The sequence below is a fragment of the Emys orbicularis genome, chromosome 8 (assembly GCF_028017835.1).
Source record: "Emys orbicularis isolate rEmyOrb1 chromosome 8, rEmyOrb1.hap1, whole genome shotgun sequence".
NCBI classification, from domain to species: domain Eukaryota; kingdom Metazoa; phylum Chordata; order Testudines; family Emydidae; genus Emys; species Emys orbicularis.
Genome location: NC_088690.1, coordinates 38,803,379 through 38,829,453, shown reverse-complemented (window position 1 = coordinate 38,829,453; position 26,075 = coordinate 38,803,379). Strand labels below are relative to the sequence as shown.

General features: G+C 38.4%; 1 protein-coding gene across 1 annotated transcript in view; it reads right to left on the bottom strand.

The window, feature by feature from the left end:
• AGL (amylo-alpha-1, 6-glucosidase, 4-alpha-glucanotransferase) overlaps window positions 1-26,075 on the bottom strand; it is a 59,951-nt gene that overhangs the window by 20,581 nt on the left and 13,295 nt on the right. Inside the window, exons 8-25 of the mRNA XM_065408828.1 lie at window positions 25,462-25,582; window positions 25,130-25,232; window positions 24,930-25,027; window positions 23,228-23,367; window positions 20,508-20,695; window positions 16,427-16,550; window positions 15,636-15,799; window positions 14,929-15,030; window positions 14,504-14,659; window positions 14,274-14,424; window positions 12,660-12,784; window positions 12,450-12,562; window positions 12,154-12,288; window positions 11,202-11,332; window positions 9,277-9,413; window positions 4,317-4,450; window positions 2,887-3,062; window positions 977-1,079 (exon numbers count right to left, since the gene is read on the bottom strand). Coding sequence (XP_065264900.1) covers window positions 977-1,079; window positions 2,887-3,062; window positions 4,317-4,450; window positions 9,277-9,413; window positions 11,202-11,332; window positions 12,154-12,288; window positions 12,450-12,562; window positions 12,660-12,784; window positions 14,274-14,424; window positions 14,504-14,659; window positions 14,929-15,030; window positions 15,636-15,799; window positions 16,427-16,550; window positions 20,508-20,695; window positions 23,228-23,367; window positions 24,930-25,027; window positions 25,130-25,232; window positions 25,462-25,582 — 2,401 coding nt within the window. The remainder of the gene's footprint in view (window positions 1-976; window positions 1,080-2,886; window positions 3,063-4,316; window positions 4,451-9,276; window positions 9,414-11,201; window positions 11,333-12,153; window positions 12,289-12,449; window positions 12,563-12,659; window positions 12,785-14,273; window positions 14,425-14,503; window positions 14,660-14,928; window positions 15,031-15,635; window positions 15,800-16,426; window positions 16,551-20,507; window positions 20,696-23,227; window positions 23,368-24,929; window positions 25,028-25,129; window positions 25,233-25,461; window positions 25,583-26,075) is intronic.

Genomic DNA, 26,075 nt, shown 5'->3' with positions numbered 1-26,075 from the left:
CCTTTCAAAAAGGGAAAGGAGGCAATGGGGGAAAAGAATTTATCATATATATGAGAGAATTTCTGATTACAGGGATCAGTCTCGGACTCTTTACATCAGGCAAAACCTCCATTGACTTTAGTGGGAGTTTTACCTAAAGGCATAATCCTGTAATGGCATTCAATACTACAGACCCTTACATTACTGGAATCCTATTGTCTTTAAGAGGAATTACAGGCTGGTATAAGGGACCATACTAGCAGATCCCTTTGCAACAACAGAATCTAAGAGAGTACTGCAGAGTGAGGCTAGTAGTTACTTGACCCTTTCATTGGTTTTATATTTCCATAACCAAAAGTAAATACATACACAAGTTTTCATTGAGAATGAGTTAATTTGAGAAATCCATACTTTCATTCTCAGCTCACTTCAGTACCAATATTTCATGGCAAAAAAATTAAAACTGACTAGTGGAAAAGACATGCCCACAAACTTATGTTTATTTGTTAGGTTTTAGACTTACATTGCACATACAAAATTTAGTTTGCAATGACCCACAAAACACTGACTTCCAGCTTTGATAGCTGTATTAGGGATCTCCACAAAACACAAAAGACACCTCCCCACACCTCAAATCTGATTGCAAAGAGATTCTCAAATCCGCTGTTCTCCAATACTGATACAAGTATTTTATATCGAAATAAAAACCCGTAGCAGATACATTTCATTCAAACTTAGTATGAGCACTATAATGTGCTGGAGAAGAAGTTATGCATATAAAAAAAATGGAATAGGCGCTTCACACCAACATTTAAAAACAACTGAGATGCATGGTAAGTATTTTGTAGTTCTATCTGCTAAGAATTCAAAAAAGGCCTAGTGCCACAGTAAATAAGAGAGCATTTCAATTGTTTCAGAAAAAAAAGTAAGCTTTCTTCCAGTTATATATAGAAAGCTGGATTAATACCTATGAAGACTGGTATACAGTCATTCTTACCTTGCTTCTAAATAACGCCCAGTAATCAACATTAGACCTCTCAGTGCAATAAAGGTATCCCTTCCCCAGCAGCGGAAAATGCCAGATGAAAAATGTGGTAAACCTAAAGAGTAAACATGATGAACTAAGTCATTAGACTGTTTAATATGAAAATTCTACACATGTGCACACACACACCCTGGGCCAGCAGCAGCAGCAGTTTGGGTGTGTGGGAGAGGGCTCAGGGCTAGGGGTTGGGGGATGCTTACCTAAGGGGGGGGGGGGCTTGCCAGCTCCCATTGGCATGATCCTGCAGCTCCTAGGCGAAGGGGCCAAAGAGCTCCATGCGCTGCCCGTGCCCTCAGGCCCCACACCCGCAGCTCCCATTGGCTGTGGCTCCTGGACAATGGGAGCTGTGCAGCCAGCGCTTGTGGCAGGAGCAGCGTGTGGATCCCCCGGCCCCTCCACTGCCACGGAGCTGCAGAGACACACAGGGTAGGGAGCCCCAGCCAGCCCTGCCAAACCCCATCCCCCCAGAACCAGCAGGGGTCCTGGGCCACCTCCCCCAGCACCTGTGTCGCCCTGGACTGCCTCCACCCCCAGAGCACCCATGGGCCTCTGCCCAAGTTTTAGTTAACTTAAATTAGGAAAAAAAATCTTTCATTACTTGTCCTTCTAGAACGAAGAAAAACCCATTTCAATAAGGTTTAAAACCTATAAAATGTAGAGAGATGTAAAAAAGAAAATCCAAAACACTTTTATAAACAGAGGTGAAACTTTTATTGAAAGAAACAAAGGCAAAAATATTTCCCAGAATAACTGTCTTTATATATAGAAACTGTCAGATTTTAGACATTCTAAAATATACCAGACAGACAAATATATCTGGAAATATGTAAATTACGTTCATTCAGAAATTGCACATACTACTCTATGCTTTATTCTTCTGAACACGTATATTTTTAAAGATTGCTTGTAACTGCAGCAAAAAGTGATCCAAAATCAGGAACAGTTAATCTCAATTTAGTAGAAATTGCACTAAACAATCTGCCTCTACCATTCAACCCTGGTCCTCTCTCTCAATTACTTTCTAGGCAGCTAACTAACTTAATTAGTTTGGAAACCACATACTTACTATCTCCTCCTAAAACCAGGGTTACTGTCTTGTTGAATGAGTTTTCTGGAGCTGAATGCTGGATTCTGCCATGCTCAAGTTCTAATTTTTGTCACAGACCTGCAATTTCTGCATGACGATTTAAGGAGCTATTTTACCAAGAATTTCCATATCTATTTCATGTCCAGCTGGGGAAAGTCAGTTCTCTAGATATTTGGTGGAATTAGTGACCACTTGAAGGCAAGATCAAGTGTGGCAATTTTTTAACAACAAAAGCGAATAAAGATTATACTGTTAGCAAGAATGTTTTTAGTTCAACAGGGGTTAAAAAAAGTTCTAGAGGTGACAGTTGAGGAAAATAAAAACATAGTTAAAACGATAAACTAGAAAACTTATGAGAAGTGTTCCACAACGTATTTCAACTGCTGAAGAGTTACAGGGAAAGAGAACATAATTCTGGAGCTCAAAAGGTCTCAGAATATGACAGAGTATCTCAAGTTGCTTATAGTTCAAGATATAGCAAAAGTGAAATTCTTCACAAGCCTTCCTTCAACAGCAATAGCAGAAACATTGCCTGGTTATGCTTCTCTCAGACACAAACAAAACAAACCCAAGAATAAAAAAAACCTTCACATTAAACAGAGCAGATTAAGGCAGTGGAAAGTAAACAGCTACTGACAAAGAAACAGTATTTTTTATTTGGTCTCTAAACATCATGGTCCCGGCACATTGATCTTGCTGTCTACACATTTCTAAGTAGTTGCACTGTTTTGTAAGACAACCTGCTTCCACAATCATAGAATCAGCCCTTACTTACCAGCTGCTAAGGAAACACAGCACTGTTCTTTCTCTTTTGTGATTTCATTCATCCTATAGGGGACATCATGTAAAGCAGGAGACAGATTTGGCAGAGAAGGGTATTTTCCTATCCCACACATCTGGACTGAACCCAAGGAAAGGTGTTTAACAAATGTTGATCCATTCTGAACAAAGCTGTAATCAAAGTAGTTGAATTGAAAAAAACAAAAACAAAAATCTCTTTTCAAATTCAGCAACTTCACTGTTAAAAGTTCACCCATTTCCCCCCTTGCCATAGTTTAAAAACCCGCTTCATAAGGGTGCTCCAGTTGCAAAATACTGTAATCATTTTCAAAAGTGAGTTCCTAAGATTAAGTCATAAATTATTAATGCCAATGGGAGCTGCTGAGTTCATAGCACTTGAAAATCAGGCCATTTATTTAGGTGCCTAAAGATAAATCTGAGCCCCTAATTTCAGGTACCCATTTTTTTTTCTTCCAAATCTTGGCCTTTACTTTTATGTTAATTTAAAAAAAATTATTTATATTGAAAGGAGACGATAAAACATTCTGGTATTTTATTACCTAGTTGATCTTAAAGCAAAGAAAAATCTCAACTCTACACAAAGTATTTAAAAATTCAACTATATTTAAAAAGATGATACATTTAAATGATTTTTATTAATTTGTGCCTGGGTCTACATGCTTGACTAGTACAACATAAACAACAACCCCCCTCCCGGAAAAATAACAAAACACCAATATCAGATATCAAAACTGTTCCAAGATGGAGAGGGTATCTGTTTTTACAGGAAATTAATGTTAGCCATGTTTAAAAACAGAAAGAATAGAAACAAAACAAAACGAGAAAAGGGACAATTACAAAAAAAAATGAAGAAAAGGCAGCCTTTCAAGACTGGAAGACGGACACTTGTTTAATGTCTCATTCCCTATTATTGCACTGCCAGCATTAGCTGCAAATCCAAGTCCTGGAGCAACAATAAATTACTGACCTTCTAGTCCAATGTTCATAATTTTCCCTTGGTGAAAACTATATGTACCTTCTATCAGCTTTATGCTTTTCCATTGACCAACATGAATATTTATTTTTGCCTTACACCAGTGTATCTTCTAGTACATCAGTACTATTATGCAGGCGGCCATATAGTTTAGGAATTGTGTTAGGCAGCTGAGATAGACCTAACAGAAGACACTGCATTTGTGCATTTAACATTTGCAATGGATTGAAAGATTAATAAGGAGAGCACCTTTTTTTGGATTCTAATCAGATTATTGCAGTTTCAAGGAAGACAAAATTTTGGCCAGAAAACTTTTAGTGCCTTTTAAGTAAGCATATGTAAAGTGTTTAAATGACTATCCTGATGCACAAATGATAATACAACACAATGTAAACATACACATACATTTCTTTCAACACTATTAGACATACCTAGACATCTGACTCCATGCCAGATCTAGAAGAGTTGTGTATGCACCCACTAATATGGCATCAAAGTAACATGGGATAAGGTAACGTGGAATCTGCTTTAGGTAGACGAACATGGCCTTCAACCATTTACCGACCTATTAGAATAATATTTTTGTAAGTTAACAACTCCTGAATGCAGCAAAGGCTACTTTCAGGGAATTAATACTATGGCAATCATGTTTTGCACTGGAAAACAGGTAGAATTCCTGTTACAGTTTGCATACAAAAAACATAATAGGGGCCTAAAAAGTGTATTATAGGCAGGACTGGTAGCACCCCCTATTCCAGTTGGCAGAAACTTCCCATCATAAATCCTGCTTTCAGTTGCTTGTAATCTTGCCTCACTTTAACCATTCACACTGAAGTTTTCCATGCCACACGTCTTCCTCAGAATGAAATTTTTTTTTGTATGTTTCAGCCAAATTGGTTCCGCTGTTTCAGAGAATGAGGCTAGGGAAAATTGTTGCTTTGTAATGTTTTAAAAAAATTCTGGACACCTTTTATTTGAGACGCTTTAGAGACTGTGCTTTGGAGCAGGAACTTGAAATTTGGCAGGGAGTGGCCTTTCTGTCAGGGATGTGCCCTTTGCTGTTCCTGTGAAAAACTGCCCAAATTTGGCCAAGTTATAAGCCTTTGAAAAAAAAAAAAAATCTCAGTTTGCACATGCGCACTAGAGACTAAGAATTTAGCAGTGCATCCACAATAAAGCATGCTCAGGCCCCTCACAGGTCCTAGTGCTGACCAAACTGCGCATTCACCAGCCCACAGAGCGACTGAGAATGTTCCACAGCAGGTGTAGAGAGGTTCACTTTCCTTGTAATTGCTGCTCTGGTTCAGGTCAGGGCACTAGAACCAAGAGAAGGGAGTGCTCTTAATGAAATCAGTTTAACTTTAGTATCCTGAAAGATTATGAAGCAAATAATCAACCAATTTGTAAACACCTAGAAGATAATAAGGTGATTAGTAAGTTAACATGGATTTGTCAAGAACAAATCATGTCATACCAACCCAATGACTTTCTTTGATAGAGTAACAAGCCATATGGATGGGGGGGGGGGGAGTGATAGATGTGGTATATCTTGACTTTAGTAAGGCTTTTGATATTGACCTACATGATCTGCTCATAAAGAAACGAGGAAAATATAACCTAGATGGAGCTACTATAAGGTGGGCACATAACTGGTTGGAAAACCATTCCCAGAGAGTAATCATCAGTGTTTCACAGTGAAGCTGGAAGGGCATATCAAGTGGGGTCCTGCAGGGTTTGTTCCTGGTTATGGTTCTTTTCAATATCTTCATCAACGATTTAGATAATGTCAGAGAGTACACTTATAAAGTTTGTGGATGATACCAAGCTGGGAGGAATTGCAAGTGCTTTGGAAGATAGGATTAAAAATCAAAATGACCTGGACAAACTGAAGAAATGGTCTGAAGTAAACAGAATGAAATTCAATAAGGACTAATGCAAAGTACTCCGCTTGGGAAGGAACAACCCATTGAACACATACACAGTGGGAATTTCCTAGGGAGTCATGAGTACCGTGGAAAGGGATCTGGAGGTCATAATGGATCACAAGCTAAATATGAGTCAACAGAATTACTGTTGCAAAAAAAAGCAATCATCATTCTGGGATGTATTAGCAGGAGTGTTGTAAGCCAGACACGAAAAGTAATTCTTCCACTCTACTTCATGCTGATAAGGCCTCAGCTGGAATAGTGTGTCCAGTTCTGGGCATCGCATTTCAGGAAAGATGTGGACAAATTGTAGAAAGTCCAGAGGAGAGCAACAAAAATGATTAAAGGTCTAGAAAATATGACCTATGAGGAAAGATTGAAAAAGTTGGGTTTAGTCTAGAGAAGAGAAGACTGATGGGAGATATAACAGGTTTCAAGTACATAAAAGGTTGTTACAAGGATAAGGGTGAAAAATTGTTCTCATTAACCTCCGAGGGTAGGACAAGAAGAAATAGATTTAAATTGCAGCAAGGGAGGTTTAGGTTGGACATCAGAAAAAACTTCCTAAATGTCCATGTAGTTAAACACAAATTGCCATGGGAGGTTGTGGAATCTCCGTCATTTGAGGTTTTTAAGAACAGGTCAGACAAACAACGGTCAGGAATTGTCTAGTTATTACATAGTCCTGCCTTGAGTGCAGGGGACTGGACTAGATGACCTATTGAGGTCCCTTCCAGGCCTTCACTTCTATAATCCCCCTGCTGGTGCCCAGGCAGCATGGCAGAGGAAGAAGCTGACAATCAAATGCAGAGGGGACAAGAAACGAACTGGGGGAAGAGCCAAAGGGAGTAGATTGGGACAAGGAGCCTGGTAGAACTGGGACTGAAGACTGGGAGGGAGGAGAGAAACTGTGACCTAAGGGGGGGGGGGAGAAGAGGAGGGCTGATTGGGCAAGGACACCAACGAGAGCCAGTCAGGGAAATGGGGTTGGGGAGAGGAAACAGATTGGTGAATGAGCTGTGGGGGACGATCAAGGTGAGAGTAATGGGGAGACAAATCTGACAAGGAGCCAGGGTTTGAGGAGAGAACTGGACTGACTGAGCAAAGAGACTGGGCCTAATTGGGTGAGACGCCTGGAATTGGGAGTCAGTGTGTGGGGGCAGAGGAGAAACAGATTGGATGAAGGGCCGGGAATGTGGGGGAAATAGATTGGGATAAGAACCCTGAGGATTGGAGACTAGGATTGGGTAGGAAAAGAGACTAGGACTGGGACAGGGAAAGATTGGAGGGGATGGGGCGGAGGGGGGGAGTCAATCTTGTAGTGGTGCAGAAGGGGCTGTCACCACAACAGCATGCTCTTTTCTAGAGCCTGGACTGAACTCAAGATTCTTGGGGCTCATCATTCCTCTGCGGTCAGCAAGTATCTGTGAAACCCACTGGCAGAGTGTCTCTCTCACTCCCCCTCTAATGCTGGTCAATACAAAGGATGACAACCTACTACTGCTATTAGTTACTCCATGAGCTCAGGTGGCAGAGGTCTGTGAAGTAGATCTAAAGGTTCCAGCCTTATAGATAAAAAACACATTGGTATCAATATGATGCACATAATGGAATTTGTTTTTTCAGTTGGCTTTTATAAAACTTTCGATATTAGGCATAACAAACCCTATGTTAAAACAACATTAAGGTTACAAAATCAAGCACTCAAAAGTTATGCCAGAATTAAGGTTATGTGTATGCATTATGATAGTCTTCAATTATATGATCATGTACTACTTTTTCAATGAAGTAAAGTGAAGGCTAGGATTATAACAGGGTTTAAAAGAGAACTAGATAAATTCATGGAGTTTAATTCCTTAATGGCTATTAGCCAGGATGGGTAAGAAATGGTGTCCCTAGCCTCTGTTTGTCAGAGGGGGAGATTGATGGCAGGAGAGAGATCACTTGATCATTACCTGTTAGGTTCACTCCCTCTGGGGCACCTGGCATTGGCCACTGTCGGTAGACAGGATACTGGGCTGGATGGATCTTTGGTCTGACCCAGTATGGCCATTCTTATGTTCAATTGGACTACTAACTCATTCGGTGCATAGGATGGATAGTGGTCAGTTAATGAGCAGCTATTCAATATTTTATTTTCTCCTCATTGTTGAGTGTGTTGCCCTATGCCTTATTTACTGCACACTATTCAACCTTGTTCTGAAAACAGAATTATTAATTTCCACTTGACCTTTTAATGATGCTCATCAATATGGTATCTGAGTATGTCACAAAATTATTTTCATAACACTCGTGTGAAATGAGGGGGATAGTATTATGAATTGAGTAACAGGGATTGAGGTAAAAATATCCACTAATTTTGGGCATCCAATGGTAGACACCTAGGATCTGATTTTTTCAGAGTACCTAGCATTATAACACTTTGAATATATAAAGCACAGGGGTCCAAAACAGACCCTAGGGTCTGAAGTCTGGAAACCAGAAAATGAGGCACACAATTGTGACCACTTGTTTGGTTTAAGTGACTTGACTAGCACCACATAGCAACTCTGTGGCAGAGACAGAGATAGACTCCAATTCCTCTGGACAATATTCAACTGTCCTAACCATCCCTTTTCTTACTGCAATCCCCTGCCACATTCACTACAATCCTTTCAATTTCTTCAACAAATGAAGTAGGGATCCTACAGATGGCAGCCTCCTTTCACTTCACAAATTCGTTCACTGATTCATCCCCAAAGCAGGTCCCCTGTTAACCTTCATTCTGGCATTTCTTATCCGTTGAGTGATTGACTTTGCAATGTTCTTTTAACATAGTTTGTTTGTGTGAGATATTTATATATTTAGGCCCTGACCCTGCAGATATTTCCCTTTAAGCTTATGTTTAAATTTATTTTGAGGCAGAAGGGGTGGGGGGAACTTTCAGGCCTTCTTTATACAATAAAAAAGGAACAAACGTTTTCCACTCCCTCTTCGAAGATTTCCTTTAACTCGAATGGGAGAGACATATCAGTGCTCCATTTCCTCTGTGGTCTAAATGGCTACCTAAATGAAGATGCCTGCACCAGGAGTAGTTTTTAGATAAGTATGATTGATATCAGGGGTGGCCAAACCCTGGCTCGCGAACTGCACATGGCTCTTTTACTGTTAAAGTGCGGCTCGCAGAAACACTTCCCCATTCTCCACCTACCAGACTGGGGTGGGGTGGGAGGGAGCTCAGGACCTCTGCGTTGCAGCAGGATGGTGTAGTAGGGCCTTTTGCCCAGTGGTGAGGGGGGGGGTCTCGGGGCTTCAGCAGGAGCGGGGCTGAAGCCCCAAGCCCTGTAAGGTGTGCCCCGGCTCTTGAACTTCTGAAAATTGTCGTATGCGGCTCAGAGGGTCAGTAAGTTTGGTCACCCCGATCTATATGGCAACAGTTACCTATCAATAAGTGAAAGGAAAATCACCACTTAATAAATTTACTTACTTCTGCACAGGCTCCTGCACGTGAAATTAGACGGTCACCGACGTAGTCAATCATCCAATCCCCGGATCTCAAATTACCACAAAAAGGATGACCCAAATCATTCTTTGGTCTAATGTCTGCCATCACTGACATTAATCCTGAAAATCAAAACATACAGCACACTGTATTACTGGCCACATGATGATCACAACCTGGAATTCCAGTTTCAAGGAGTAAATCCAACGTTGCAGGTCTGAAAAATTATGAACCAGAGCTGGACCAGCAATACATTTTTTAACCTGATGTCATTTTTCTTCATATGTTCTAAAGGCTAGATGGAGCTTTAGGGCCCAATTCAGCAAAGCACTTAAGCATATGCTTAACTAACTTTAGGCATGTGCTGAAGTCCCACTGGAGTTCAAAAATATTCAAGCCTATGCTTAAGTATTTTGAAGAACTAGGTTTGTAAGCTGCTGTGCACTGCTTAGCAGAGACAGAGTGGGTGAGGTGATATCTTTTATTGGACCAAATTCTGTTGGTGAAAGAGACAAGCTTTCGAGCTACACAGAGCTTTTCTTCAGGTCTGAGAAAGGTACGCCGAATATCACAGCTAAATACAAGATGGAACAGATTGTTTAGCATAAGTAGTTAACACAATTTTCTAAGGCAGTGTTGTGCAAACTGTGGGGCACGCACCCCCAGGGAACATTGGGGGGGGGGGGTGAGCAGAGATGCCAGACAGCTCATGCCAGCCCCACACGGCAGGGCCCAGGTCAGCCCCCTGGGGGGGACAGGGAGGGAGCGTCACCACCACACCAACTCATCTCAGGGGGCTACCCAGCCTGTGGGTTAGTGTGATGTGCCGATTTACGATCCTGACAGCCTCCACGCCCAACACTGGCTCTGTTCCCAGAGACCATCACACGCACCTTCCTCCACCCTGAAAACCTAAGGGGGAGAAGGGGCAGGTATTGGCCCTGCCCTACTGGTGCAGCCTGGCTGTAAGATTCAAGCGGCCCACTGTTGAGAAAGTCTTGGCTGTGCAGTAATGGAGGGGGAGCACAGACAGATTCCGTTACCGGTGGTGGGCGGGGCGCAAACAGATTCCATTAATGATGGGCAGGGGAGCTTCTGGAAACATTTGTGCACCACTGTTCTAAAGGACCATTTAAGGTGAAGAGGCCAGTTAACACCCCTGAAGTCACAGGACAAAAAAAAAAAAAAAAAAAAAAGAGGGGAGTTAGTGGGTTACAGATTGTTGTAATGAGACATAAATCCAGTTCTTTATTAAGAACATGAGTTTTAGTTATGGATTAAAGCTCCAAGGCCCGTTAGCAGAAACAGAACATTCTGAGACAGGAAATAGATTGGTAGGCTCCTTCAGCTGTGCGGTAGTGACTTGCAGCTCTAGCCTGATTGTACAATGAGAAGGAGCTATGGCTCAGTGGACCTACAGTAAGTTTGAGACAAAATACTGTGTAATCACAGAGCCCATGCTTCTTTATGGCTTAAAATCTAACTCAGATAATTATAAAATACATCACAATGGCATTCAGATGTTAAAATGACAGCTATTACTGACACTTCATGTAATAGGTAATATTTGTGGATTTTAGATAAGGTCGTTTCTGACTAGAGGTGTACTTAAACAGGTTTTAAAGTATTCTCAAAGGTCAGATTACCACAGTTTGACTGTAAATTAAATATTTAAACACATCCTCTACCCCAATATTAAAAGATGTTTCTTGATTCAGTATCTTGCCTCCATTTGCTTGTTACTCTCTTTCAAGTACATACTGCATAGACCAAGCAGAAGCAACTTGGTCTTTTCTATTTGAAAAGCAAACATGCACAAAATCTAACACTATTTGACTTTTTAGATCTAGATTGAGATGATTCATTCTCCTCTTTTTCCTCCACCCAAGAAAGCACGCATGAATTTTTACCTTGCAAGCCTGCATACTTAAGGGGTGACCAGTTTGGTATGTTATAACATCCTCCACCATCCTCTTGTTCCTCAGCATCACACCGATACAGTACTTGATTCAAATCAGCCAAGGTTAATTTAGAAGCAATACTGGGAAAGGGAAAAAACCCAACATTGATAACTAACTATATAACGGACATCAATTTCATGAAGAATTGTGGTTTTGGTCTAGGCCAAGCTATTTTTAAAAAGGGATGCTTACAGTTAGACTCCATGTTTAGGCTCCTGAAAACAGGGCCTGATTTTCAAGGGTGCCAAGCACCTTGCAGCTATCACTGACTTTAAAAATCTGGCCACTTATTTAGTAACCATAGCATGGATTTAAGAGTAACTATGGGCTCCTTTAAAAACAAAAAACAAAAAAACAAAACAACCCCCTCCTTTTTGTCCTTATTCTTTTACAAGATTTAAAATTAGCTTACTTCTTTCCACAATGTTAACTATACACTAGATCTCTTTTTATCATTGCAAATAAGTAAATGATCACAGATTTCAATATTATTCAACTAAAAATGATAAATCTTTTCTCCACAAAAGCATAATGTAGTATCCACTGGTTTTTGGATTGCTATGGGAGTTTCTTTTAAGAAAGCCACTTAGCTGGAATTGGTAACCTATGTAGCATGTTGACAAAGTCATCTGAACACCTTGCTGCATGATGTAAAATTTCCTGGTATAAAATCTACTGCCAGCAGCAAACACACAGAACTACTCATGTGAAAGAGGAGGACTTTTTAAAGTCTGAACCACTACTTTCTGTATAGAGCAGTAAGATGGCTAAACAGTTGTTCATACATTAACCAAAACAGACCCAGAATTTGGCAAAGAATTGTCACTCATTAGCATTTGCAGGCTGATCTCTGACTCTAATCCAGCTCTCTACTATATGTACTCTAACAAGGCATACTTACGAAGAAAAAAGATTTTTTAATATAGGTGCTGAACGGTCATCGGGAAGACTTCCAGATTTAAAATGAGGACTGAACTGGATCAGGTGATTACGGAGTACACCGACAGCCTCTTGTGCCTTTGGGTCGAGACTAACTCTGTAAATATCAATGCACAAATTGTAGAAGTTAGCACCTCCAACCACTATTTTTTGAAGTAACAGAATTAACAGACTGAAAAAAACCCACCCCTCCAGTGTATTTAATTTAGTGCAGCCAATTGACACACATTTAGTAAGTTGATAATCATCATCATATACCTGAATATTATCACACTTCCTGGTGTTAAGTTTTCAAATTCTATTTCTTGAACAAATTCATTGGGACCTTTTATGGCAGTTCCAGCTTGCTTTATAATTTTACTTTCTCGGATCTTAGAAAAGAAGAAATAGTTGAAACTATAATGAATTCAGTTTTCCTTCTCTGAAAAATTGTTGCATCTACTGGTATAGAGAAAAGATTGTAGTTACCTGGATGTGTTCTCTGATTTCTACTGTGTAATTAGGTAATCCATTGATAAAATGCTCATCTTTTTTATAAGGACTAACATTTCTCTCAATAGTTCTAGCCTCAAGCACTACCTCTTCAATTTTGCCTATAAACAGTTAAATCACATATCATAACTCTTAAAATACATACACACAAACAAAACTATTGATAGTGAATGAATATGAATATATATATATATATATATATATATATATATATATATATATATATATATATATATATATATATATATATATATATATATATAGGCATTCTTGGTTTTAAAATAAGTTTAAATCTTGCTTGAAACACAAACTAAACAAGATTTTTGAGTTTAGCTATAGAAAATGCATGTCTCAATTGCACAGTTAAATTACTAAATACATTTGACAGATCTGAAAGGGAATTTTATATATTTATCTATCTATCTACTCTGTACATTACAGTGACTCAATCTTGATTGATTAAACATGTTCACTATACACTTATTGGCCATAATGTAATCTAAGATAGAACTTTCCTAACTCACAATGAGTTATGGGGATATCAGTCATGAAATTACAAATAAGGGCTTGACCCTGCAGCATTAAACCCAACAGGTGACTTGCTAGATATGACTATCTATTTGGGGGTTCTGAATTGGGCAAAGCTCTGCACCACTTCCCAAACAGCAGTCACAGATCTTATTTTAAACAGAGGACATCAGTTTTTAAATACACAGAGCAACCACATTGACATTCAAGACCTTATTTGCTCTATCCATTCATGATCTAAAAACTAAGCCTTCAATGCTGCAACCACTTACGCATGTGCTTAACTTTAAGCATTTTAGCAGTTCCATTGACTTCAGTGGAACTACCATGTGAGAAAAGTCAAGCAAGTGAAGAAATGTTTGCAGATTTGGGTCCTTACTAAAGGTTAATACGAAAAATTGCAATGTCTCCTTCAAAAATGTTACACCAGGTCAGATCAAATATCCACTTCAATGCAGAATGCTCAATTATCTAATGCTGTCTACTGTAAGTCTTATGGACCTGCAAAAATACATATCTACAATTTATTGTGCCAGTTCTTACTCACTTGGATGCTTCTTTTTAAACTACCACTTTCAACCAGCTTAAACCCACACATCGAAAATTCTTTACCTATAACTACTAGTAACACTTAAGAATACTGTAAAATGAGATATTAAGATTGCTGTATACAGACAAAAAAGAAAGAAAAAAAAAAAACACTTTTCATATAGTCAGTCCCAGTGGTTTTCTGCTACAGTTAATTAGTTTTCCCTGTTTGTTTGGCTCATTCGCAAAGAGCAAGAAAGGAAATGAAACCACAACATTTCCGTGGGGATATTGGGGCAGATGACGTATCTTTTTTTAAGTCAAAAGTGATTTCTTCAAGTTGGTGTCCCTTTAACTATTTGTGATGCATAGATATTAAAGCATATAAAGGTACCTAATGTTGCGTACTAATCACATAACTTTCAACAACTAGACTCATCCTGACAAGTATGGAGTCTGTCAATCACTCAGAGTTTCAGCTTTAAACTTAAATTTCCTTGATATTGTCAACTCTTCAAAAACAGGTTTGAATACCTGGGATGCACATTTGAGGCACTTCTTTGCTGTAGGAGGAGGTTTTAGGATCTCTGAAAGCAGTACGAGACACAGCCACTACAGATTGGTGTGTGTTAGGACAATGCCTAGTCACTGCTACTATATCTTCATCAACTTGATCCACAAACACCTACAAAATACATAAATTAACACATTCTTATTCTGAAAATAAATTTAAATGAGTGAAACATTTTACTTCAATTTCTTGCCTGAATGAAGCCTTTGGCTCCCAGCTCTTGGTGCAGCCTGTTCATGGCCAGCCTTCCTGCTATAATTCCAGTTTGGAAATTAACTTCACCAGGAGTAGAGGGTGTTGCTGCTGGATTCCATTTGGCATAAAACCTCTCTTCAGAGACTACAGAAATCTGCAAATAAATTAAACTTTAGCCATACATCAACTATTCTGAAAAATAATTGGAAATGCCATATTTTACTCACACACACATTATATTACAAATTCATTTTTCACTGATATAGTGAAATAGCTAATAAGCTATCTACTTGAAATTTTAAATGAGTAAGTCACCCAAGTTATTGTATATACTTTAATATGTGTGTTCCAGTATTATAGTAGTGATTCACTTTAAAAAAAAAAAAAAAATTAGTCCAGTTGAAGTTTTAAAGAGAGACAGACCTGGTGTGGTACTAGCTCATCATAGCCTTTGGTGCTTCCTGTAGCACAGCATGCCATGGACACAATCATTGAGCTGGGAAGAGCATCATACTCAGATCGGTGCTATTGATAAGAATAAAAACAGTAAAATGAACCTAGTCTATCATCTTCTTATTTCCTTCCAAACACATAGATACAGCACATAGAAAACCCAGTTTTACAGAAGAACTCATTGTTTATCGATGTGCTTATCACACTGTAATCACAGATTAAAACTTCTACAGGCTTTTATTTAAAACAAACAAGCAAATAAAATCATCACGAGGCTTAAAAGAGCAGAGCTCCTAACAATGTCATCCCAACCCCCAGCAATCTTCCTCTGATCCTCCCACTATTACCCATTCTATCCTTCCCAGGATAAGTTTGAGAGAACAGGTGAACAAGCAAACATTATTAGGTTCATAATAGCTGGACATGCAAGAGACAAAACAGGATATATTTAGTAGCTTTTATGCTTCTCTCCCAAAAGGGACAGAAGGTTGAAAGGCAGTGGGAACTACTGTACAATTCCACTTATTTCATGCAACCTTTTAACTACAGTCATGTCTTTCCAAAACACCATTCAACAGTAATTTCATTTTACATAACCCTTATGAATTGGCATGACTGAATCACAGTACAAAAAACATGTATTTAACATGAAAATCTAACATAACTTAAGTGCTCACCTGAATAGGACATTCATTATCATGTGTAACATCCATGAACAGTGCATGTGCAATAGCTGGCATTAAAGGTCTCAAACGCGGCTGAACAAAAGACCCAACTGGTTCTCCTCCAAAGCGGTAAACTAATCTTCCCTCTTCATGACTGTTATATGCACTCATTGCCTCTACAGAACAAAACTTGCATGAGTGTTTACAGGAGAATTACTACCATAACTAAAGGATATCCAATAAAGAGATTATAATAAATGGTTTTACATTTGGCATGTTAAATAATCAAAGATATTAATGAATAATATGAATAGAACATTAAACTTTAATTATAGGCAGTGTGTCCATAATTTGAGGGCATCCACTATGTAGTTTATCATCGTGTGTTAGGGTGGAAGAGGGAAATTTTTTTTTAAAAAGTTAGGATCCCCTTTCCAAGGTCCACCAGGCTTCAGAGGAGGTGATCAATTAATTTAAAAAAAAAAAAAAAAAACAAACCCCACCAATCAGCAGGAAGTATGGGAAAGCTATGCCACAAATATTCCTACCTTTCCCGATTGAGATATATATTACAATTCCTTTTAGGCCTCTTAAACTGAGAGATGCATCCCAAGTGTATGATGCAATAACATACTTAAATAGATAAATATAAAACAAACCATAATATTAAATCTTTGAGCACTTGTTAAATACATGAAATATGATAAATTGTGCACGTCCAATACATGACATTTTCTTCATAAATGGCATACCATACATGCAGTGTCAGAGGTGATGGGGAACCACACACATAGCAAGCCTACCTCTTATTAAGGAGCTAAGGCCCAATCTAGTCACAAAGATATTGTCCAACTCCTCACTTCCTGTGAACAGCTCAGCCACTACATACAAATCAGCACGCAGTTTTCTAGCTGTGTCCAGCATGTACTGCAAAAAGCACAGCCAAGGAAGCCACAGAAAAGGAAAAGGCAGAACAGAAAAAAAGAAAGGATAGAAGGCTAGGCATGGATTGGGCAGCAGGGAAATGCCATGCAGCAGAGACAAAATGGAAAGCCAAAACAGGAAGAAACCAAACAAGTTCAATTGTACAAGTTAACAAATTGAAAAAGCCGAATCAGGAATAGAAGGATACAACAGATGGAGGAGTTAAAAGAAAAAGGAAGAAGGAAAGATGTTTGAATTTGCAAAGGACAAACATACAAGAAGAATAAAAAACAAACCAATGTTAGTTTCACATTAAAAACTTTGAACCATATGTAGCAATCCTATATGGCTTTCAGGTGTCTATTGTACCTCTAATAAGACTGGTAATTCCCAGGCGGTTGACAAAGACATTGTCAATGTGCTCACTGCCCGTGAAGAGTTCAGCTATCACATAAAGATTAGGTCTGACTGACCTGGCTGCTGCTAGCATCTCCTATAGATCATAATAAACTTTTTAATTATCTTCATCAAAAGCCCCTTGAAACCTAGGCATATACCATAATATATTAATATGCATGCTAACCATACATAGTTGAGTTCTTAAACAATTTTGTTCAAGAAAACAAAAATATACTGAATTCAATAAATATACAGTATTTATTGCAAAAAAGCTAGACCCCCATGGTGTGCTTGTGAACATTTACAAGATCTGATATGGTTTTGATAAAGATTTGGAACGCCTCCTGAATAATTTGAAAACTCTCACAGGATTTTTAGTCAAACTACTTCAAACTTGAGGGTTTTTTTGCTTGTTTTTGTCAATACCTTTTAAACTCAATTGCATGAACAAACATTTGGGAGGAAAGATCTCTGTTTAAGATACAACACCAATACTTAAATTAAGGGTGAGAAAGTTCCCATTCTAGTCCTCTGCACCTTCAAGGACCAAAAGCAGAGAAAATGAGACTTCATATTTCTAAGGCCCAGTCTACAGCTAGAAACTGTACTGATTTAATTTAAATAATTTCTAAACTGATTTAATTCTGTGCAACACCTGTCTGTGGACATTCTGAAATCAGTTTAAGAGGGCCTCATATTAGTTTAGCTTAATTTAATAAGAAACTGCATTAACATCTAAGCATGTCACACAAAGGGGTTGCATCCGCTTAACTAAATTGATTTAGAAACAAATTTTGTTATATTGGTGCAGCTGTTTGTGTAGAAAAGTCCTAAGGTAAAAAAAGAAAAAAGAAAAAAAACACACAACAAGCAGAACCCTTAAAAATAACCCTTTCAAACTATATTGTTGTAGGTTATACTTTACCAATTGTGAAAGGCTATGATGAAACACAGTTTAGGTCGGCAACAAGAGTTTACATTATAGGAAACACTAGCATTTTCAATAATATAGTAACTATGAAAAGTTGCTGAAAACCAATTCATGGTCATTTGCACCCACTGTTGCTGGTGATGTTGCTGAAAAATGACATTTGTGACACTCAGTACTGGACTTGATATATCCATGTCTACTCTGGAGAAATGTGCAAAAAAAAAATTCTCATCAGTTCTACCGCCATTTCAGCTAAACCAGAGGTAGGCCTGGTCTATGCTAGAAAATTAGTTCAGTGTAACTACGTTGCTCAGGGGTATGAAAAATTCACATTCCTGAGCGGTGCTGATAAGTCAACCTAAAATCCGGACTAGATAGCACTAGGTTGACGGAAGACTTCTTCTGTTGACCTAGCTACTGCCTCTTGGAAGTGGATTAACTACACTGATGGGAGAACCTCTCCAGTTGGTGTAAGCAGAATCTTCAGAGAAGTGCTACAGTAGCGCAGCTGTGCCATTGTAGTATTTTAAGAGTAGACATACCCTTATACAAGAGTCTCATGGCTATGCCTTCTTTTATGAGCAGTTCAGTTAAACCTGCTGAAAAGCAGGTCTAATTCAAATGGTGTAACAGCACGTCTAGCTGTGGGAGGCTTGTCTGCACTATGGCTCCCAGGGGGGTGAGAACTGGTTTAACTGAATCAGTATTTTGTTTCCCCAAATGCAGAAACGACTTATAGATCTGCAATTAGTTTCAATCCTGCTTTGATACAGTCATCAGAAAAATAACTATTGTGAAAATATTCATTAACTAGACTTTAATTGGAAAAAAAATGCATCTGGGAGAACTAGTTGGATAGTCACTCACACGATGCTTGATCAGACACAGCTTTGAAAAAAAATATTTTCCATAGTAATCTAAAACAAAATAATTAGATTCAAGTGTCAAAATATTAATTCACTGTGACATTGTGTAGTCTATATGGTTTTATAAAAACATAAGTGAATATAATGTAACTGGAATATGCTTCATGCAAAAGGTCTCTTGTAAGGTATCGTTACAAAGCTTATAACATACTGAGTGTGATCACCCTATTTGTATAAATGTACCACTCTTGTATCTAAAACTAGAAATATAAAATATAACTGAGAGCCTATTGTAATTATGCAAAGTGTGGGCCATTAATGGTGGTTTGGAATCTTGATGACTCCCATTAACCAGGACCATTGTCTGCAGATGGCTGTGTTTTACCTGCGAGTCTTCCTGTATATGTGTGTGCTGGCAAGTGGGTAATGAAGTCTTGCAGTGACATGTGATGTCACCTGAACTGGAATCCATCTTTAACCTGGTGCTTTTCCAGTGGGGGGGGGGGGGGTGGAAACCCAGAGGGACAAAGGGTTCCCGCCTTATGCAAAAGATATATAAAGGGGTGGGAACAGAACAAAGTGAAGAGAAGAGCCATCATGAAGAATCCCCTAGCTACCACCTAAGCTGGAACAAGAGCTGTACCAGGGGAAAGAATTGCGCCCAGGCCTGGAAGGTGTCCAGTCTGAGGAAAAAATTTACTGAAGCATCTCTAAGGGTGAGATTATCTGTATTTAGTTTGATTAGACATAGATTTGTGCATTTTATTTTATTTTGCTTGGTAACTTACTTTGTTCTGTCTGTTACTACTTGGAACCACTTAAATCCTACTTTCTGTATTTAATAAAATCACTTTTTACTTAGTAATTAACTCAGAGTGTGTATATTAATACCTGAGGGAGCAAACTGTGCATATCTCTCTATCAGTGTTATAGAGGGCGAACAATTTATGAGTTTACTCTGCATAAGCTTTATACAGGGTAAAACGGATTTATTTGGGTTTAGACCCCATTGGGAGTTGGGCATCTGAGTGCTATAGACAAGCACACTTCTGTGAGCTGTTTTCAGGTAAACCTGCAGCTTTGGGGCAGGGAATTCAGACCCTGGGTCTGAGTTGGAGCAGACGGGAGTGTCTGGCTCAGCAAGACAGGGTGCTGGAGTCCTGAGCTGGCAGAGAAAACAGGAATAGAAGTAGTCCTGGCTCATCGGTTGACAGCTCCCAAGGGGGGGTTCTGTGATCCAACCCGTCACATTCACAAAGGACAACACCAATTACAATAAGTTAGATAGGAGTAGCCTGTATTGTTTAAGAGTGATTTTGTCTTGAGGAGAGAAGGCACTCATCAGAAAGTAGAAAAAAAAAAATAGATAACCTTCAAGGAATTTGATACCACACCTAAAACAATATTCTCTGACAAAGCTCTGTGACAGGAGATACAGAGGGTATGGCTCTAAAACACTTGAATCCAGCTAGCACAAGTAACAACAACAGTGAAGACAATACAACCATAGGCTTCAGCACAGGTAGTTCAAGCCTGGCATGGACCCTAGATATGCACTCAGCTCACTAGTCTGTTGTGAACCCTGTGCTGGCTTTCATTGCTATTGTTATCTGCATTACCTGGATTCAAGCTAGCTTGGATAGGCTAATGCATGAGCAATTTTTGCTATGCGGACATACACAGGTTTCCATCACAAACAGCACTGTGAATCTTATTTCACAGACAAAAACAACTTTATGATAAAAATGCCTAGTCTTTCCACACCTCAGCTACATGAAGAGGGGTTGAGTGACAGTTGTCAAGACGTACTCCATGGAAATATTTGGCAGTAATTTCAGTGTATTTTTTCATGTGTGCCCACAGATAAGGGCAGTCTTCTGGTTTATTTCCATAGCGCAGTTTGGCACTGTCTCCCCAGCAAATAAGTTCTCTTCTTAGGTAAACATTTGAACCTGTAAAGAAAAGAAATTCATTTAGCTACAATACACCACTGGTACCACGTGCATATGACACATTGAGTTTATGGCTAGAGAAGTAAAAAAATTAATATTAAAACAAGATTCCTAACTATACCATATCAACTCCCAAATTATGTACTGTACACTAAATTACAGCTCCCCATATCAGATTATATTAAAGGTGCATTTAAGATCTCTACTGATATTTATATAGTTCTATAAACAAACCAATTTGTATTTTAAATCTCAAATAAGGTACAACAATGGTACATTAAATGGAATAAAAGAAAACGGTGCACTGGGCATTAAAATTAATAGCACTTCAAACTCCATTAAAGGTCTCCCTTTCTCTACAATCTTTTCCATATTTTCAGTTATCTACAAAACAATAATTCAAATACTGACAGCAAATATTGACAGTGAACAGGTTCATACTGGCATCTCTGTGTGTAATATAAACAGCCTCAATTTTAAAATTTAAATCTATTTTAGCAGCAGTTTCTATTCCTATTAATCTAGGGTTACATTTTGAAAAAGCATCTATGTCACTGAGATGACTTTGAAAATTGTACTCCTAATCGGTTTCATTTATTCACTTATTGCAGTCTTTTAGATGTGATCAGTATAAATTTTAAAATCACAATGTATCTGTAAATGATGCTCCACTCCAACGCAAAACATGAGATTTTCTACTATTTTAACAAGGCACAGCCCTTGAAGATTTAATTACAAGTATTTTGTCAGAGTCAGACAAGGAAAAAGGGGTTTATGATCTACTAAAGACATCCAAGAAGGCTACAGAAACTACTTTGATATTCAGTATTGGCTGTCAAGTCAGTTGGGTAATTGCTTACAATCATGCACAAGGAACATATTGTTCGTCAAATGCAGTCATTTGAAATAAGGAGTTCTGATGGTCTGATGATTGCTTTCATTCTACAATAACCTCTTCTTATTCTCACTGTTCTACTCAGTTAGCGAAGTAAAAAATGTTGAGTCATGAACCATAAGGAAAACTTTCTGCACACACTTGAGAAACTAATGCTGCATCACTTCAAACATCTCCTTCTGCTATTTCTGTGGTTGTGCCTCATTGTGAATTTTTTCCCCTCCAAACATTTCGGTCCTAGCAAGTACCTGTTAACTGCTATCACAGAAAAAGGAGAGCTATGACACACTGACAGCCTGCACTGCAGTTACCTGTGCATCACCACACAATGTCTGATCAATGGAAGTGTGCAAGTCATGGGGTTAGTGGCCCCTTAAGGCAAACTGGTTTAATGGAGAATACAAAGGATTGTCATATATTGAGACACAAGTATCTTAAAACACCCGGGTGAAATCCTGGAACCCCCAAATTCAATGGTAAAACTCCCATTGATTTCAAATGGGGCCAAGATTTCACCCATTTAGTGAAAACTAGACAATGGGAGACAACTGCACTAGCCAAATACGTGTATATTTGCCAACAGGAAAGGTCAGCCAACTGAAGAATGAGTAAAAAAGAATTAATTCCACACTGGACAAACATGTATTATCTTCAACTATGCCTTGACTTTTAAAGAGACTATATACAGAAAAAAAGGAAGTCAATTATTCTGCAACAATTAAGAGCTACATACTGAAAGTGCCGATTGGCAGAGCTCTGACAGGCACTCAGTAAATTTATGAGTCTCCCTTTAAGAGTGAACAGTTGCCGTGATGTTGTCCATCAGCTAGATTTACGGAGCTTCCCCACTCCTTCCTTTAGCACTGACATCAATGTTCTCAGTTTAGTCGTTAGCAAAACTTCCAGAGGGGGTAGGGAATAAGAGAATCCAAGATCAGAGACCAGACTGTGCAGGTGAAGATACAGTTTGGTTCCTGAATTGGAATTAAAACTCCATTGCACTAGACAAAAACTTTCACTGCTCTGAGTTTTCTCCAAATAAATTCTCAGATCACCTGTAGCTTTTATTTTAAGACAATTGTGGGGTAGAGGGTACCTTGAAGGCAAAACTGAGGATCTGGCCCTCAAAGTTTGAATGTATTTGAGTTATCTATATAGAAAAATGCAGTCAGAATAAAAAAGTGGGGGGAAATATGTTCAGTTCTCCTATCTCAAATGCCAGGAAAGATATGTTTAAACTTAAATTGCATCCCTTCAAGTAGAGACACTAAGCATAGAAAATTTCATTTAAAAAAAGTGAAGGTCTCAGAAAATCACGATCATAACATAAGCCCATTCTTACCTATTCAGAAAGTAAAGTGTTTTGCAGCTTAAACTATAATAGGTACTACCAGTGTTTGCTATAAACATGGAAAGATAACAGTCAACAGCACCCAGAGAATGAAAAGTTATCTACATTGAAAGACTCGCTCTCTAAATCCGGACGAATTTTTAGTGTCACTAGCATGCTGAATGGGAACACAAATGCTATATACTGGCACAATTTTCAATTAAAATTTGGAACTGTGTTGAGATAGATCCAGAAAAATGCCCTTTTTGCTTTGTTTATAAAGTGATTTGAAGTTCAGTTCACAAACCTGGTTCAGCAAAGTTTCTCAGAGGATCATCTCCCATTACCCAACCGTTATGAGCCAAGAAGTGACAAGCTTTATCAGGCTGATGCATCAGAAGTTCTTCTTCTTCCAAGGCCATCTCTTTAAATGGGTAAGTAAAGTATCTAGAGATTGCACAAATACTTATTTTAAAGTGCATTTTAGTTTGTCTTAATTTTTGAAGACAACTGAAATACCTCCTCCCTTATATCAACCAATAAGTTGCATGAAGACCTAGTTTTTATTCATTGTAAAAAGTATCTGCTATTGCTAGAACATAAATGAAGGGCTGTTTTCTGTTTTGCAACATAGCTGGATAACTTGGGATGACAAGATAAACTGCTGAAATGTGATAGTTCACTGAAGGCCCATATTTTTAAAAGTATGTAGGTGTTTACAGACAATGGAATTTAGGCTCCTAAATGCCTAACTCTCTTTTGAAAATTAGATTTAGACACCTAAATCAGTTATGGATTGCACCACTGAGCACAGCAATGCCTAAATACCTTTCAAAAATCTGGATTTAAGATCCCAAACCTGCAAACACTCATGCATAGCCTTAATTTTATGGATGTAAATAGTTCAATTTAAGTTTTATTCCATATTCCAAATTATGCTCAATAAGTAGGGATTTTGGGTCATTGTATCCTCTCTACTGTACTGCACTGTACAGCAGTACTGCACTACTTCCACACTAATGCAAAGATTCTAACAGCACCACACAACGGATCCCCTGCACACCCGATTTCCCTCAGGCTGCACTTCACACCCTTGCAAAGCTCCACTATGCAGCTTATGTGGCAAGGGCAACATGGTGTAATTTTCCCTGGTCCCCTCAGATGAGCGCTATATGAACACCATGCAAAATCCCTTGGATTTCAATGGAGTCCTGAACACTATACGGTCTTCTATAGAGCCATCTGATGCCCACTATTTTGGGGGTAGGATTTTACCCAAAATTCTTATCAAGTTCAGTCATTGCTAACGAAGTTGCTAACAAAGCATTATCAGTGCTTAGTCTTACTAAGTGACCATTTGTCCATCTGTGTGGGTAAGGGAGGAGGGGAAAGATGGGGAAAGAGCTGCGAAGGCTTACAGTGTAGCTCAGAATGTGAACTACTGGCCTGCAAAATTCCATTTTCAAAACAGAAGATTTTAGTCTTAAAATTAGAGTAGCTATGAAGCCAATTACTATAAGTAAGGCATCCGATGTGGTTATGATAAAAAGGTGAGGTTTAGTTTGACTGAATTTTGCATTCACCTCACCAGAGATGGTCTCTCCTCCATAAGTGCAACTTGCACAAGCAGTTTACAAAAGAAACACTAACTCTTGCTGAAATAAAGCTGAAGTTCCAAATTCATACTTCCTCAATTAAAATAAGTTCCACATAGTTTGGTTTCTAAGATATAAGGCCCGATTCTTCTCTTCTTACACAGTTGTTACTCCATTGACCTAAGGGGAGTTACTCCTAACTTATATCAGTGTAAAGGTCAAATCCTGCAAGGTGTTCAGCAGGACTGCTGAAGTTCATGACAGTGATCAGTTCCATGTAGGACCTGGCCTTAAAGATGATCAGAGTCAGGCCGATAATATCGTATGGAACATCAAATCTAGAAGTTCTAGTCAATCGAAGAAAGTAGAAAAATTTTTAAATGGGTTTTTGAGAGGAAGACAAAGACATAATACCTGGTAACTAAAGGGTATTTCCTACTAACAGAACCCTGTTTAGGACCATGGTCAGCCAGTCTCTCATAAACCACAGTCTCCAGAAGACAAGTGACTGCCTGGAAGTACATTAAATTACGTGTTATTTCAATAAAATATAATAAATTATTATTTATAATAGAAAGCAAGAATTCAGCATTTAAGTGCAACATTAATAAGACCTGCTCTTGATGGTAGGCAGTTTGCTGCAACTGCTCAGCATTTAATTCTTCAATTTTCTTTTGGAACCAGTTACAGCATTCTTCTATTGCAGCTGGCCCATTGCTAAACAAGAGAAAAACAGCAATTAAAAGCCATTAGGTTCAGATATCACTATACACCTGTCTAAAGCTCCTAAATTTTAAAAATACATATATTTATAATCAAAGGTAACTCAAATATTGATGAATGAAAATTCTAATTCCCTCCCCGATCCAGAGCATATCATCATACTAGATTTTTCAGTTTAAAGTTAAGGTTCAGTTTCTCTTGTACAAACCCAATATTACAGTACCTATGTGGTATGAATGTTGCCAATGCGATATTCATGTCTACAGTACAGCCAAGTCGCTTATATTCAGGATCCTGAATTATTTGAAGATGTTGGTTTGGATCAGATTTAGTTTTCCTGTTACCTGAAGAAAAAAAATTGAAAACAAAATGTTGTAGAGTGGAAGTTTACAACACACAGAATAAATCTTAAACAAAGAATACAGTTTTTGCTGTTCCAGTTTACCTAGAAACGGAAATATAGACAATAAGGGAGAAAAACCAGGTCTACTGAAGTTAATTGCAAAAACACGCATTGACTTCAGTCGGGTCAGGATTTCAGCTCAATTCTTAGACAAAGTAGTCTTTAAAGTACTTGTCAATTGTGAATATTGATGAAAGATACAAAAATAAAGTTTGTCAGAATTGATAGTGTTCAAGATGAATACATGCTCAGATGCAAACCAAACAGAAAACCAACACCAAAAAAAGCATCCCACACACACCAACAAAACCAAAACAAAACCAAAACCCACTATATTCTGTGGGTTTCTTGCAATACTCTCCACTAACTACTACTAACCTGTCTCATATGTTGTACTATTTTAGATAGTATCCATATTACAATACAAATATTTC